General features: G+C 31.6%; 2 protein-coding genes across 2 annotated transcripts; both read left to right on the top strand.

Moving 5' to 3' along the window:
- On the top strand, positions 558-5,501 carry LOC109350901 (probable E3 ubiquitin-protein ligase RHG1A). The gene is made up of 6 exons (XM_019592212.1): positions 558-630; positions 1,776-1,866; positions 1,988-3,123; positions 4,046-4,114; positions 4,789-4,974; positions 5,157-5,501. The coding sequence occupies exons 2-6, from the start codon at positions 1,854-1,856 to the stop codon at positions 5,301-5,303; spliced, it is 1,551 nt and encodes a 516-aa protein (XP_019447757.1). The 5' UTR covers positions 558-630; positions 1,776-1,853; the 3' UTR covers positions 5,304-5,501.
- On the top strand, positions 9,654-14,781 carry LOC109349101 (probable ADP-ribosylation factor GTPase-activating protein AGD8). The gene is made up of 7 exons (XM_019589772.1): positions 9,654-9,940; positions 10,039-10,157; positions 11,349-11,778; positions 11,925-12,191; positions 13,632-13,757; positions 14,160-14,255; positions 14,444-14,781. Exons 1-7 carry the CDS (start codon positions 9,869-9,871, stop codon positions 14,549-14,551), a joined length of 1,218 nt encoding a protein of 405 aa, XP_019445317.1. The 5' UTR covers positions 9,654-9,868; the 3' UTR covers positions 14,552-14,781.

Here is a 17,212-nt window from a genome sequence, read left to right as displayed (position 1 = left end):
ATAGACTATTTTTCTCTCTTTCTGTTTCATTTTGGCTTTTATTTACTAACGAGAAAGAAATTAAATTTACGAAGGAAAAAATGCATTCCATACAAAATGAGTTAGAATATATGGAAAATATTGAAGTTTTATTCTTATGTGGAATAAATGGGAAGGCCTTGGGCAAAGATATCACACATAAATAAATATAAAAGTGCATCCCACCACTAGCCTTTGAAATTTTGTATCAACTGAGTTATGTGACAGGAGTACCACTTGTTCAAGTATTTTTCTCTTTATTAATTTCTGAGATTCAGTGGATAGGAGTACCACTTGTTCTCATAATATTTTATCTTTTAATTAATAAAGTTTTCATTGCTGATAAAAAAACTACCATAAAAGTAAGAATTACCCAAGAAAAGGAAACTCTCTAACCTTTTTCCACAAAAATAAATCTTTCCATATAATATATATTACCAACCATCATCTTAATTCAGTATATATAATAATACAACTCTTTTGTTTCATTATTTCTGGATATACACTTGAAAAGAAGGAAGGAACTAAGAATGAGATGAGCCAACAAATGAAGCAAAAGGCCATCTTTCTCTGCCCAGCGCATACAGATTGTCACAAATGTTGATCTGCTAGGTATACTTTCTTCAGCTCACAACTTTATGCTTTTCTTATAATCTTCGGTTTATTGATTTTTTTTTCATAATAAGGTATTGATTTGTGCCCATATGTTCTTTCGCCCTTTTCATTGTTCCCTATGGTACTTAATTTGGTACATGACTCACGGAGTTTAAGAATTTCAACCATTTTTCATCTAAAATTTATGTTTTTAGTGAATAAATGCTTGAGATTTTCGCTTGTCAAATTCAAAATTAAGAATAACCTCGTATTTATTATATATTTACGGTATTGTCTACGTTGCTGCCTCCTCACTCAAGGTGCACACAACCCACCTTGCACTTTGAAATTGTAAAATATATTGAAGGTGCATCATGGGGCATGGTGATGATTCAAGGAATGATATTTGTACTAGGTGCAACCAGAAAGGCATGGTGAAAATGCAAGGATTAAGGGTGACTAGGACCCTAACTTGGACACCAGTTAACTTGATTATAATTAAACTCACATATGATCGAGTTTTATCGAGTTGAGACTAAATTTAGATTCAAAAATTAAATTAAATTAATATTTAGAGTTTGGTAAGGGACAAACATGATCGTACCCAATCAATCATATAGTCATCCATGTCATATTTATTTAATTGTATATAAATTAATGATATTTCAATTTTTGAGTCAGAGTAAATAATACATTTATTTGTTTCAACAACTTATGATGTCAATTCATATTTTATTTTATTTTTCCCAATTGTTTTTGTTACTTATTCAATATCATTAATTCTATAATATCTTGTTCATATATATATATATATATATATATATATATATATATATATATATATATATATATATATATATATATATATATATATATATATAAATGTTATTTCATATGTCAAGAATTAGTCTACCTGCTCAAGATAGCTTGAAGGTCTAGTACTCTCTTCCTCCCAAAGCCATTTAGATCTTACAGATTAATCTTTATCCCTTGCTCTAGTCTTTATATATACCTTAGGTACTTCAAAGCTCACAGTCACTTTTGGGTGTTACATATTTATACGGTATAGAATTTTGCAAATATTGCTAATATAGTGTTAAATAATATTATGACTTTCAATAGCATATTCTTTTGGTTCTCATACAAGTTTTGTGATTTTGCAGGATATACACATTATCTACTGTCCAATACATGCTATCTTTTCTTTGGATATTTGAATATAAAAAGTAATACTAGCAACAATGAACAACGAAGGTGAATCTATCGCATTTGTTTAGATCATTGGCCATTATCTATATTTCGGTTATATATATATGTACCTCACACTGTTAATTCTAACTATGATGTCTGACATGACAATCTAACCATGATGCAGACACAGACTTATCTGCTCAAGATCTGGAGAACAATCATCCCCAAAATCTAAATTTGTCACTGAGTTTATCCATTAATCAAAGCGAATCTCAAAATCAGATGACTAGCACTTTTCCTTCTGCCCAAACTGAAGTTAATGTTGGTGCAACAAGATCCGTAGGACAAGAAGGAAGGAACGGTGTCTTGTCAGCAAACACTTCTCGTTTAATACCATCGAAGAGAAGATATTCAGATCTTCAAGGTACTAGAGACTTCATCAGAGGTGAAAGTTCTAGAATTGGTGCTCGAGCTGGAAGAGCTCGACAAAGCCTTGCTTCATCTCAAGCAAACACCAATACCAACTTGATTGGATCTTCTTATCGCAATGAACTACCAGATGGTGACCATTTTCAGGGTGAAACTTTTCGTAATGTAAGACCATTCTCTAATATCCAAAATCCAGTTGGAGAAGTTCAAAGCAATGGGAGTAACTTCAATTTGCAAACAACTACAAATGCAACTGCTACTGCTACTCCTCGTTTTATACTTCCTGCAACTCGCAGATTGCCAAACATCCACCATACATGGGGGTTGCAACTTCCATTAACCAGCACACCACTTTCATTTTTCCAAAGTCACCGTCCTCCTTTCATTAGCTCCTCACCAGGTGCAGCAAATGGTTCAACTTCCTCAGTACAACCAGTTCTGTATGCCCCACATATTATCAGTTCCGTAAATGCTCATCCAATAGGTCGGTCTGTTCATTATGAAACCATAAGTGGAGCTAGACCACCCTTTCTCAACCAAAGAAACATTCATGAAAATGTGGTGCATACCAATCGTGGAATTGGAACGGGAGACCAAGATATTAGTCCAGGGATCACGGGTCTGGCCATTAGACCTACTTATCAGTATGGTTCTTATTATAATACTATTAGACCATCAAATGCTCAAATAAGGGTCACTGGGTCCACCCAACAAAGGCCACAAGTACTAGACCTTTCTCTTGGACTCGGTCATTCTGGAACTGTTAATGAGGGTAGTTCAGCAGCAAGGTTTGAGACTCAACCCCACAACAATTCTGTACCTTTTTTAACTACAATGTTTCAGCTTCCTGACCCGAGAAGTAACGTAAGGTGGCTTAACAGGGATGATCAGGTATGCTTCATATTTATCTTCTTAAAGTTGAACTTCTTGTAGCTTTAAACATACTTTTTATATAGTTTATGACCATTTAACCATGAATCATTGTTATGTTTGAGAGTTTGGAAGGGATGTGGTGGAATGGAAAAGAAAATGAAGGAACACGAGAAAAGTTAAATTCTCGTTTCATTTTCTGAAAAACACTTACAAATAGTGGGAACTCGTTATGTTACCCTCTATTTCATTTATACAAACATGGTTTGTGAAAGTTTTTAAAAGAAAACAGTGAAAAATAATTATTCATCTGACATATCCTTTTTACCTTATATGGGACGTGACTTCAAGCAATGATTGACACTTCATTAAAGTGTTTACCTCCCATTATAATAGAGAGACAAATACTACATAAAATAAAAAAAATAATCATATGATAAGATATTTTTATCCTTTTATATACAATGAAATAATATTTTTGTTATTGAAAACATATATAAAGTCATGTAACTTGTTTCTGAAATATATATTTTCTCTTTGGTGTGTTTAAAAGCATTTAACCAAACACATATATTAATTTAGATAGAAATATTTTCTATACAAAACATCATCAAATGTAATATGGGACATGAAGCATTTATGATGCTTTCATTATTTTCCCTTTATTTTTCTCGTGGAGGGAAGTTTTCTTGTTTATACTTCAAAGGGTAAATGCATCATCTCCAGTTATAAATACGGATCTGTCTTCTCTTTGGTTTTTTATGTTATATGGTATGTGACACCATTAATAAAACACTAAACATGTTTCTAGGTTGCAAATGGTAGCACCCTTTCACTTTTCTATTAACGTGTATACTTCCCTTTGATTTTCCATCTCAATTATTTGTATATTAATATAGCATTTACATGGTCATAAGTTTTCTTATATTTTCTGGTGCAATAGGTTAATACTGCCATCAATTTTTTGGAAGCTGCCTTACATCGCCAACAGGTTGGTCACTTGCAATATGAGGTAAAATTTCCACAACAAGATACAAATGTTCTTAGGAGGAAATATATGTTCAAGGTCAACCTAAACTCATCTCTTGTTTAGGTTATCTTATGTTGATCTGACGTCATAAATTTGCAAGATACGATGGAAACAAATTCATAGGGTTGAGATTAAGTCTACTTTAGTCATCGACATTTGTTCATTTGTAAATTAAAAACGTATCATGTAGGTATTTTTAATGCTGGACCAATCACGTGTATTACATTTGCTTTGGGGTGAATAATGTGGAGGACTTTCTCCACGTGATAAATTTTATACACTTAACAAGATAAAGAGATAAATTAACTCGTGTTTAGCACTTCTTTTTGGAAATTACTGCTGTTTGAAGGAAGTATTGATCTTACCTTTTGGTGAAGGAAACTGGCATCATGTACCCAATTTGATAACAAGATGAGATAATTAGATAACAACATTTTAAGACGAGAATCCAAAAGTAACATTGATTTTATGATTTGATTATTGTTGTTAAACAATTGCTGATCTTTATTTTTTTAATATTCGTACATAGTTTTACTATTTTCTTGGTTCTTAATTATTTCTTTTTTATTCTTTACTTTTCGTACTTCTATCAACCCTAGAAGCTTCTGACATCCTCGTTTCTTCCTTTTATTTCTGTAATTTTTTGAATTGCCTAGGATGTAATTGACTTTGCTAGAAATTTGGAGGAACTGATAGAAAGGCATGCTGTCACACAAGAGCAAACTGCTGTGGCGAACATAGGACTAACAGATGAAAATATTCTGAAGTACATTAAGCGTGAAAAGTTTGAGCTTGTTGGCGAGGATACACCTGAAAATAAAGAAAAATGTTGCATTTGTCAGGTAAGGCTTGCGGCATATTTATTCATTTCATGGTAATCATTGAAATATGTGGGAAGTATGAACAACATACTATCCTCATTTTATTATTATTATAATTTCTTTATAGGGAATATGTTCATGTTCAAATCTCATTGATCCAAAGTCTCAATACTCAATATTTTCCTTTTTTGCATTCATTATAGGCAACCTATATCGACGGGGAAGAAGTGGGGAAATTGGACTGTGTTCACAGGTTTCATGTGGATTGTATCAGACAATGGTTAGTGATAAAAAACATTTGCCCCGTGTGCAAACAAACAGGGTTAGCTGTTGATGGAAATGATGAATGATTGGTAATTAAGAGAAACTTCAAGGAGGAAGATTTTAGCTTTCAGTTTTCCTCTTTCGGATAAACTTATATTTTATAATAAGCAAGTACTCTCTAAGGATGATGTGTGATTCCCTTTATTTGCTGGTATATCTTCTATTAATAATGGATGTAATTACATATCATAGGAGTTGGGATAATGTGATGAGAACTCGGAACTCATTCCAATAAAAATATTTTGCATTGTAGCTCCCATTATCGCAATATATGTTTACATGGGAAAACATTATGTGCGTTTGATAAATAATTTATTACATTTTTAATTCTCAAAGATAAAAATGTCAAATTATATATATTATTTTGGATGTATTTATCTTTCTCATTCTAAAAATGATATTAACTTGTTTAGAACTAATAATTTTCCTATAATTATCATTTGAAAGACTTCTTAACTAAAACCTTTTTTCTACCGAAATTTAGTCATACAAACTTTGTTCAATTCTATTAATAAGTTAGGAATTTAGCTTATCTCTAGTTAAATGAGATTGTCACAAGTGACATTTTTCTAGTATTTGAGAGTAGCCTAACTCATAAGTTAGATGTATTTCAAATTCTAATTATGATATTTAGGTGGATATTCTTTTTACAAAAGTTCATACTTAAATTTCTTATCGTTTATTTATAGAGTATATTTCATATACATATTGTTCTTTAGTGTGGAAGATGTTTACCATAATCTAGATTTCCTAGCTCCATTCGGATAAGAGACAATCTTAGATCACCTTAGTTGACTACTGAAAATGACTCTAATTCTTAAGTTAGTATAAGTGTATATTTTAAATAGAGATGGTAGAGTGAGAATGTATATGAGTAAGTGATTGATGCTTCCCTATATCTATAGAGGTAGACTGAGATGTTTTCCAAGATATATCTTTTAACCATTATATGGACTACCTTGTTTTATCCTCGCTCAAAATGACAAGATTGTAGATTTGTTCTACATTTTCCATGTGGATAAAGAAAACTTGCATTGCTTAAGCAACATAGTCTGTCCTTTGGCGTTTAGTAGGGTTTTCCTGTTTTGTAAGTATTGACTTGATCATGTCTTGTCATTGTCGTTCTTTCCATAACTAGGTCAACCTCCCGAGTATGATCGACAACCATGTAAGACTAATCTTGCATGTTCAATTATTGGTATGAGTCCTAATGGTCGAATGTAACCATATTGATGCATTGATACATTAAAATTCACACCTTGTCTCGTCCAATATAATATCATTATCCTTGTTGGACTAGACTGTGACTAGGGAGCCTCCAACCACTGGAGAGTTCTATTGTTTTCGAGGTCAGAAAAAAGTGGAGAGTCGTAAATGAGACACCACATCTTGAACCAAATCCCTAAGGCATTAGTTTCATGGGATTTTCCTACTTATAAACTCTTTTACTCCTCCCTACATATCCAATGTCGGACTTCACACTTGAATAAACCTCACAATTTCCCCCTCAAGTGTGGGTACCACACATTCCGGTCTGCTCCCCCTTAAGTCCACCATGTCCCAGCCGATCTATCGGCTCTAATACTACTTGTTGGACCATACTGTGACCGGGGAGCCTCCAACCATCGGGGAGTTCCATTGTGATCGGGGTATAGAAAAAGTGGAGAACCACATGTGAGACATCATATCTTGAACCAAAACCTTAAGTCATTAGCTTTGTGGGTCTTTCCTACTTATAAACTATTTCACTGCTCCCCACATATCCAATGTGAGACTTTACACTTGAATAAACTCAACAATCCCTTAGTTTTTTTTGCTCAATATGAGAACAAGAGGGCCAGATAGCCAAGATAGAGATAAAAATAACAAAATCTTTAATTTCCTTGTGTATACATCTTGACTTTCAATCCCATTATTTATAGGACATAAATGCTCACAAGTTTCAAGAGAATTTTAGGACATTACCTATCATTCAATCTTGGATGTCAATGTCTCTCAGTGTATGCGTCCTTAAAACTTTATAAGTTAAAAACCTTGAGGTAGAAGTTCCTGATGAAGAAAAAAATATTCGATTCTTCTTGTGTTTCGTATACATGAAAATTTCCCTGATAAAAATCTTGTCCAAACCTAATGATTGACATCGCGGCTTGTTTATCTAATAATCTCAGAATCTTAACGTTCTAGCTTGTCATGGTAAGCATTATTAGTTGGGACTTTGGCTTGAAGCCCTCCCCGAGTTTTTGCACCCTTCTTGTCGATGCTAGCAATTAATTAGATTCGAAGTTTTTAAAGAAAGAGAGTGGAATGATCACTCTATATATTTCATTGCAGTGTTTGTGTATAAGCTTAACCGGGATTGTAATAAAATAGATATGTAAGAAGGTGAGGTTATTGTTTAAGAGGCAAAAATAATAATTTTGTATTGAAAATGATGCGTTTAATATATCCATAAGTGTTGTACTTAGATTTCCAACGTTAACTATTCATTTAATATTTCTTAAATAATACTATTATGACACTTAATAATACAATTTTATAAATAAATCTAATTAAACCGCTAAAAATGGATTATTACTTACTAATGAGGGGTAAGATGAGAGATAATATAAAATTGTTCCCGTGAATGATAATGTTGCTATTTAGGAAGTAAATGAGGATATAAGTAAGAAATGAGAAAATTATTTGAGATGTGGTTGTTTATAAAACTATCGGCAATAATAACTTATAAACGGTGATGTGATACTTGTTTTGTGGGTATCCATATATTCATAATTTTATATATTAATTAAATATTATATATTATTATTTTGAGATTATATATAATTTGTTTATTATTATTATATAATGAATTTTATTAATTATATTATGACAATTTATCATATACATATGATATTATTTATAGAATAATTATTCTTCTATATATTGATTATATAAATATAAATAAACATAAAAATTAGTTGGATATAAGTAGATTATGTTTACCCACATGATTATGTGGAAATAGGCAGGCACAAGTAAACATTATTATTATTAGGGGTAGTGGTTCCGGTTTACACTGTGAAACTGATGGAACCGAACCAAATCATAAAATATGGTTCGGTTCGGTTTTGCGGTTCCGTTCGGTTATTTTTTTAAGGAACCGTTTATGTTTGGTTTGGTTTATAGTTTTAGAAATTTAGGAACAGTTGGAACCGAACCGCATAATAAAGAAATATATACAAGGGCTTAGAGAATAATATTTTATAATTGTTTAAATTCTTCAACCAATTTTCTAATTTAAATTATCAATTTTTGTGTTAATTGTAGTATTATATATGTTATTAGTTACTAAATTGTGTTATAGTGTCTTATGATTTGGAAATATTTATAACTATTATGATATTGAGTTTGAAACTAACATATATCATATATTGTTATACATGTATTGTTTCATGTGTTACTAATTTCATATTATGAAATGTAAGGTTATAAATGTAACTATTATATATTTTACTAATTCATATATATGTTACTAATCATGAATTTTATTATTATATATGATTCATAATTTTTTTTAATAGTAGTAGTAATGTTTATCCTTTTAGGATAATTGAAGATTTTTTATAAAAAAGTAAATGTAAAAACCGTGGAACCGAACCGAACCATTCAAGAGCGGTTTGGTTCTTATAGTTAAATTTGTGGTTAATTGAGCAGAACGAACTATATGTTTTCGATCGATTCGATCACTAAAATGCACCAAAAATCGAACCAAATTGAATTTTTACACCTCTAATTATTATTACCTGTCTCACACTAATGTCATCATCTCTAATTGTATCATTATGAAAGTGGGATAGTTAGACTGAAAATTAAAACAAATATTTTTATTTAAGTATTACTAAAACCAATGTTACTTTAGTGAACAGAATTTATAATTTTGGTTCTTAAATGATCTAAAATGTTGAGTTTTTCTCCATCTCATCACTTAAATAAAGATGTCATCTTTACATCATGTTTCAATTAGTAAGACATTGTGGTTTGATATTTTTATAATTAATGATATATTTCTTATTAAATCCTCCTATATTATACGAAAACTACATATATCATTAGTAAATTAATCATCAAATAAATAAAATATTATTTTATCACATAGATATAATAATTTTAGATGAGTATATATCAATTTCTATTTTTTTTATTTGAAATATCTGCCTGTCGCTATAGTGTCCTGGTGAGGGACAGAAACAAATCACCCACCTTGTGAAAAGTGACAACCCAATCACCCAAAGCCAACAAACAGGCAGCACCTCAACACGTGAACAAATTTCCCTCCCTCATTTATCTCGAGGCTACTCTCGTCATTCCACGCAACTTTCCTTCTATTAAGAAAAAAAGAACACAGACAAATAACGTTTTCGGTTTAATTTAGCTGAGGTCTCAGGAGGTGAAAACGTTGTTCTCACCATCATCACCCCCTGAGAACTCACACCTCCAATTCAATTCCCCCATAAATAAATAACCCATCTTTCTACACACCCACTATTATTCCTTATTCCCCATTTTCACATTCTTTTATTTTCTTGTTCTCATTTCTTTCTCTCTAACAATTATGGCCTCTTCCGACCCATTCACCGACAAGAACACCGTGTTCCGTAAGCTCAAGTCAAAATCTGAAAATAAGGTTTGTGATTCCCCCGTTTTGATTTTTATATATATTATGATTTCCCAGATCGGATTCGGATCTGTTTATACTGAGAGGGTTTTGTTTGATTGTTTCAGATATGTTTTGATTGCAATGCAAAGAACCCAACTTGGGCTTCTGTGACCTATGGGATCTTCCTCTGCATCGATTGTTCTGCTGTTCATCGCAGCCTCGGCGTTCACATCAGCTTTGTCAGGCATGTTATAATTGCTTGGCTTGTTGATACTGTTGGTTTTAATGTGTTGCGGGGGTTTGGGATGGCTTAGCCGTTGTCGTATTGATTAGGATTAAATGAACATTTTGATTAGCTAACTAAAACATGCTGATGAATGATTGAATGTATAGAATTGTATTTCATGTTGATGTTTCATTTTGTAGAAATTTCCCAAACCAGTTTGTCATTATGACTTGACTAGCTAAGAAATTGGGATACGGTGCGTGGGATCAAATTTGGAGTGTTGAAAATGGGAAAATTATTTCGTGATCTATGAAGGGTTGGTAGAATGAATAATTATATAACCCCAAGGGGTTGTTGTTCTAGCCTAGCCATAGACGAGCGTGTGATTTATCCTTGTGAATCTCTTAGTCCTAGCATGGGTGACCTACTTTTGACCAGATCAGTGAAGTCAATTAGTTGAGGTGCCTACAAGCTGACTCAAACATCAGCGGACCACAATACAAAATAAATAAATTATGAGCTTGACTTTTCAATGAATTCCACTTGTTTAATGATTGATTAATAAATAAAGCTGTTCAACCTCAATGTGGATCTTATGGTATAAGACATGCCCCATTAAGGTCTTCTAATGTAAATCAGGGCAACATGGTGTTTACAATGTTTTTTATCGGATCTATGGGTGGCTAGGATTGGAAAGATGACCAATGAGATGAAGTTATTATTTTGTTATGGTCCTTGTTTGTTCATGTGATGTGAGGATCTAGAATGGGGAAACTGAGTAGATACTTAATGGAAAATAAATGAATCACCAAAACCATATTTTACTTTTATGACGAAGAAAGTGATCTTTAAAAAAAGTGCACTGGTCTCCCCTTCAGAAATATGTTTTAGTTTATTTTTCTGGGGCATGTATGGCGAACAGGAAGCACTTGTCTGATAAACATTTTGCAACTGGATGCTCTGTAATTTCTAAAACTAGAGGGGTATTTTTTTTAAACGTTATTGTGTTTTCCTTGAGTAGTTCGGAATGCTTAGGCCTTAGCATTTGTATTGCCTTAATTAAATTTTCTGCTTGTGGGTTCTGCATCTTTGTAACTTTTTTTGCTCGGTTATTCTGTTAAATAAAGTCCATAAACAAAGGGAGGGAGGAGCATAATAGAATCATGTGATAAAAGATGAATGCATCTAAAATTATATTTTTTAATGTAGATCTACAAATTTAGACTCATGGAGTCCTGAGCAACTAAAAACGATGAGCTTTGGAGGAAATAATCGTGCACAGGTTTTCTTTAAGCAGCATGGTTGGAATGATGGTGGTAAAATAGAGGCCAAATATACATCAAGAGCTGCAGAATTATATAAACAAATACTTTCTAAGGAAGTAGCTAAAAGTATGGCTGACGAAGCAAGTTTATCATCATCTGTTGCTTCTCAGTCTCCACAAGTGGCTAATGGACTTCCTGAAGTTAGGACAAATGAATTACCAAAAGAAAATAGTCTGGGGAAGCCTGAAACGCCTGAGAGCACTTCTTCACCAAGAGCTTCACATACAATAGTTTCCAGTACAGTAAAGAAATCTATTGTTGCTAAAAAATCTGGGAAGACTGGGGGACTTGGAGCCCGGAAGCTTACTAAAAAGGTATGCAAATGGTTATCTGCTTCACAGGTTTTATATTACTATATTGTAAGATATATATTAGCAGTCTCATTTGGCTGATCGTAATCTTACTGCCACTGAATTTGAGGTTATTTTTGTTGACAAATTATTAACCTTATGATATGCAGCCAAGTGAGTCTCTCTATGAGCAGAAGCCAGAAGAACCACCTGCTCCAGTCTCTTCCGCGACAAACAAAAATTTGCCTACTGTACCACCACAGCCATCTCGGTTTGGGTATGTAGAAAATGTCCAGTCATCTGATTTGAATTCTAGAGCTGGGGATACAGATGTGCATGGTCATGTGTCTGTACCGAAGTCATTGAGCTTCTTTGCAGACTTTGGAATGGATAGCGGTTTTCCAAAGAAGTCCGTGTTGAATTCCTCAAAAGTGCAAGTAAGCCACATAGCTGCAACATTTTAAGCTAGCATGATTTAACTTAACTGCATAGGATTAGCCTAGAGAATTAAATTATATTTGACTCTCTTCGAAGTTGAGCTTCCTCTCTCTATTAAGCTAAAAGCTTTTAACAAAATGTGGCTTGACATACAAAGCATACTGGTCACAACTGTTTGAGACAATGCTATACACTTTTTATCTGTACCACTAATGAGGAGAAATCTCAAGCTGTTTTCCATCTTCAGATTTCGGCACCAAAATTTCAAAATAACTCCTATCCTTTCATTTCATTATCTCCAAATTAATTTTGAAATTGAACACAAATATGCCATTTCTGCATTTATTACTTGGTCTTTAATTATTGAAATAATTCTCAAATGATGAAAGTTGTAACATTATTAATTTAATTTCCATCTTGCTCACTGATTTCTTTCACTATTTCATGCATTGTCCACACTTTCCTTATTACTCTCCTACTTCTTCTATAACCTTTTTTCTGTTTCTGTTATCATTATTTACATTCTTTCTTCGTACACACACCATACTGGTGTTTTTTTCTTGGCAAAAAAGGAGATGTGCTAGCATACACATGAAGAGACATGCATTAAGCATTATATGTCGATGATATAAACAGTATGATTGACAAGTATGTTCTGATGGTCTTAAGAATGTATTATTATTTATTTTTCGTCCATTTAAGTTTTCTCAATTTTTATATCTTATTAAGGTGTTTTCTTCTAGGGGAGAGAGAAAGGGTTGTGCATCTTCTGCATATTGCTTAGGTTAATAGGTTGTTGGGGTGAAACTATACATCTATACCTATGGTATGTAATATGCCATACGATGTTGAGCACATACTGAGGATTTGGTTGAATAGTGTTAGTTATATATATATATTGCAGTGTATTAGTTGCTCGATAGCTGAGTAGTTGCTTTAATTATGGTATTTATTTGTGAGTTTGGAATATTTGCTTTAAAATGTCTTCTTTTGATGTTGTAATTACACCGTAATGTCATTCTATGTTGAATATATTCTGCCTTTGGTATTGTAATTATAGCATTATCTCATGGAAAGCTTCTTCAGTATGCTGTGTGGCAAATTTATGAAAAGTGTAACCTACTTTTAGATGCAAGATTGTTTCTTCTATTATTTGTCTTTCTTGGCCTTTTGGATTTTTAATTGGCTTGAAAATTGAGTTATTATCTATATCAAACTGATGTTTTGAAAAACGCTGATGATAACAAATTGAAGTGGGTCTGCTAATATTAAATGTTCATGGAGAATGGCATGCTTTTACTTTTATGAACATTCAACAATATTTTGTGACAATATATATGATATAATTACTCATCTGACTTCACCTGTAAACTATGTACTCAGTGATATATTTATTTAATTCTGATCCTTATTTTGTTTTGGTATCTGTCTTTTACTAGATTCAGGAATCTGATGAAGCAAGAAAGAAGTTCTCAAATGCTAAATCTATTTCTTCATCCCAATTTTTTGGAGATCAGAACAAAGCTGAAGATTTGGCTGCTCAAGCTACTTTGTCAAAGTTTTCAGTATGTTTCCTTTCTGTTAATATCTTGTTCGAACATTGTCTGAGTGTACAATTTAGGGTCTGAGTGACACATGTAGATAGATATTGGATGTTCTAATAAATATCTGGTGTTCCTTTAATATGTTCTATTTATAAGAGTTTCTTTAATATGTTTTCATTTATTAGCTAAGCTATTTTTCTTTGTTATCATTATTATAGTGCTAATAACCGATAATGATGTGGTAGACATGGTAATTTCCCATTTTAATGAACTGAGAAGGGTGAACTGCTTTCATGCTTTATTGAAGACAACTTATGACTTATTACAAGCATGAAAAAAAATTAATTAATTTTTTTTATAACACTGTCTTGGGGTGACTCTAAAGTTGATGTTTGGCATAATTCTCCCTTTTGTTATTTCCAGGGTAAAACTGCCATCTCTAGTGCTGATCTTTTTGGTGACTCGGACTCCTCCATTGATCTTGCTGCTAGTGACCTCATCAATCGAATATCATTCCAGGTATGCCTTTTAAGCAACCTTCTCCTTTAATGTAAGATTTGGGCTTTTATATGTTAACCTTGTATTAATTTTATATGTTGTATCATAACTGTGTCATGTTCTATAATTTTTTAAAATTTCTTTGATCCTTGTGTCTGTGCCGTATTATAAAAGTGCAATCTTCCTCTTTTCTCTCTCTTGTTTTACAGGCACAAGAAGATATCTCTTCCCTTAGAAACATTGCTGGAGAGACTGGGAAGAGGCTCAGCTCCTTGGCCAACATTTTGATAACAGATCTTCAAGATCGAATACTCTAAAATTTTATGTTTTGTATCAAACAAAATCCTTGGAGTTTGTAACAATCAACAGCCACTTGTTGTTTTGAACGTAATGGAAATTTGTGCAGTATAAGGTACTATTAAATATTCTTTGAGAAACAAATATAAAGTACTATTAAATTTGAGGCGTGGCCGGTATTTATATCTTTTAACGCATGAATTCATTATGATGTTGCTAATGTGTTATAAGAAGCTTTTTTGGTTAGTCAGGCTTATGCCAGTTTCTAACATGCATAATAGCTATTCATATTTTATAGAATTTGCATTGCAAATACCTAAAGAATTGTATTCAAATTTTGTCACTATCTCAAGCGGGGTATAATTCGTCGAGTACTTTTGGTGTTTGAAATGGGATATCAGGTGCTTTTGGTGTTCTGTATGTGACAATTTTCTTCAACCGAAACTTTTTAATTCAAAATCGACATTGCAAATACCTAAACGAACTATATTTAGAAAAGTGCTATATCCAAGTTAAGAAGACACCCTTGTTCAATGAAATGTGACGCAATCAAAATTTGTCATAGATTGGCAATACAGCAGGAACGATTTAAATATGCCCAAGACTCCAACTATATTCCTGTTAGAGTGTTTGTAATAGAGAAAGAAAAGTGTGATAGATGAGAGAAAGAGAAAGAGAAAGAGTTTTGTAATTGGAAATGAATGTGCTTGTATTCACAAATACCTCAAAGAAATACAAATTAATATACTACTTTCTAAAAAACTACTTACTATATCTAGTAACTTTCAACTAACTCTACCTAACTATTGATTACTCTAATTAACAATTCCAACCTAATACAATAAAAAATCCACATAAAAAATAAAGGCCTAAACATAATTCATCTAAAAAAACCCGATCATACCTACATAAGATCTTGATTTAGCTCTGTTTGTAGAGGTACGAAACATTGAGTATTAGTGTCCTAATCCAACCCCAAAGCATAAGCATGTTAAATCATTTGTTTACTTTCCAATTCACTTCTTCCTTCTCATATAGGAATATGGATGTGTACATATGGTGCACTGCCCAGATCCGTTTCATTGTTTCATTTGTAGACCCAGATCTGTGTGGATATTTATTGGTATGCAATCTATACGTCCTTGTGTACCAAACAAATCCCGATACTAAAAAATCATAAAATATTAAAAATAATTGTGAGTAATTTATGTAATTGTGTTTTTTTCTCTTTAATCATATATATTACTTAGACCATCAAAATAAGAGAAAAAAAAGTATAAAACATAATTTAAAAAACAATTCAAAATGATTATTAAACATAATTTGTTTTACTCGTATAAATATAAAAAACAAATTCAATATTTCAACATTATAATGACAATTATATTTATGAATAATTGTTTAATCAACATAATGTAGTATTACGCAACTGAATTAACAACATAACATCATTGTTTAATAACATAACAACTACATTCATGCATTAACATGATATTACAATTATAGATTAATAAAGTAATATTACCATTATAGTTAACATAATATTATAATTTTAATTATTAAGAATGAATATCAATTTCGGGGTCTCAATACATCATTACCCAGATTTAAACTCGTCTAGCAGTATGTTTCAAAATCTAAGATCTCAAATACTCACATATTCAAAAACATGAACATAGACCCATTGCAGATACTATTGTCATCCCGAATCTCGTATAAGGTATCTTTAAGAGTTTAAGAGGAAATCATATACGATAGTTTAAGAGTTTTTTACATTATTATTATATTATTTATCATTCATATTCAATCATTTGACTTCTAGGTATATATGTAATACAAAAGAATGGCGAATGATATTACTCATTGTGTAAAAATTTCTTTACATTTACAATGCATAAATATTACATTCAATTTCTTGTTATGATAACACATTAAATATTATTTATTATCTTACAAAAGTAATGTTTTCCGCCATAAAATATCTTAAATGATACTAGTTATTTAAAAATAAGAATATAGAAACAAATGGAAATATTTAATATTTTGAAAAATGAAGAAGCATTTGCTATTTTCTTTAAATAAATAGGAGGAAAGTATTAAGTGCTTTCTTTTTTATTATTATTATTCCAAAATGGTTTTCGACTCTAGCATATTCATCTCTGGCTGGTAATATATCTTTAGTTTAGAAGGAAAAAATTATCCTTGTTATTCAAAAAGACGTCATGTAGGATTTTTTTGTGGTCTAAATGTGTCCTGTACTAAAAGTTAAAGAGTAATATATGAGAGATGCTTAAAGTGAATTTTTTCTTCACTAGCAAAAACAATTTTCACAAGTGCAACATTTGAACCTCTAACGTCATATTAAAAAAATCCACTATATATTGTTTTTGTAATAAGTTTATAAAATATTTAACATTGTACTTTTCAGTCAATAATATAATACTGTATTTTAATCCATTCCATCAATAAAATACAACATTTTATTGTATATGTTACCAAAATATTAAAACTAAGAGTAAATTACTCACACTCTTAATTTTAATGAAATTATACATCTCTCTATTTTCTACGCCTACATAAACCTCACAATTTATATATATGCATTACATTAACCTCATTTGTATAAGATATAAGTTTAATCTTTTAAATAAAAAAAATGGTAGATGTAATTAAATTAAACA

The sequence above is a fragment of the Lupinus angustifolius genome, chromosome LG06 (genome assembly GCF_001865875.1).
Source record: "Lupinus angustifolius cultivar Tanjil chromosome LG06, LupAngTanjil_v1.0, whole genome shotgun sequence".
Taxonomy (NCBI): domain Eukaryota; kingdom Viridiplantae; phylum Streptophyta; class Magnoliopsida; order Fabales; family Fabaceae; genus Lupinus; species Lupinus angustifolius.
This window is presented reverse-complemented; position numbering and strand designations above follow the sequence as displayed.

Bases quoted from the DNA above. Each gene is read 5' to 3' on its own strand.
- LOC109350901 (XM_019592212.1), top strand. The intron at 4,115-4,788 runs GTAAAATTTCCA...TGAATTGCCTAG, and splicing joins TTGGTCACTTGCAATATGAG to GATGTAATTGACTTTGCTAG. The intron at 4,975-5,156 runs GTAAGGCTTGCG...CATTCATTATAG, and splicing joins AAAAATGTTGCATTTGTCAG to GCAACCTATATCGACGGGGA.
- LOC109349101 (XM_019589772.1), top strand. From the start codon at position 9,869: ATGGCCTCTTCCGACCCATTCACCGACAAGAACACCGTGTTCCGTAAG. The intron at 12,192-13,631 runs GTAAGCCACATA...GTCTTTTACTAG, and splicing joins TGAATTCCTCAAAAGTGCAA to ATTCAGGAATCTGATGAAGC. The intron at 13,758-14,159 runs GTATGTTTCCTT...TGTTATTTCCAG, and splicing joins CTACTTTGTCAAAGTTTTCA to GGTAAAACTGCCATCTCTAG.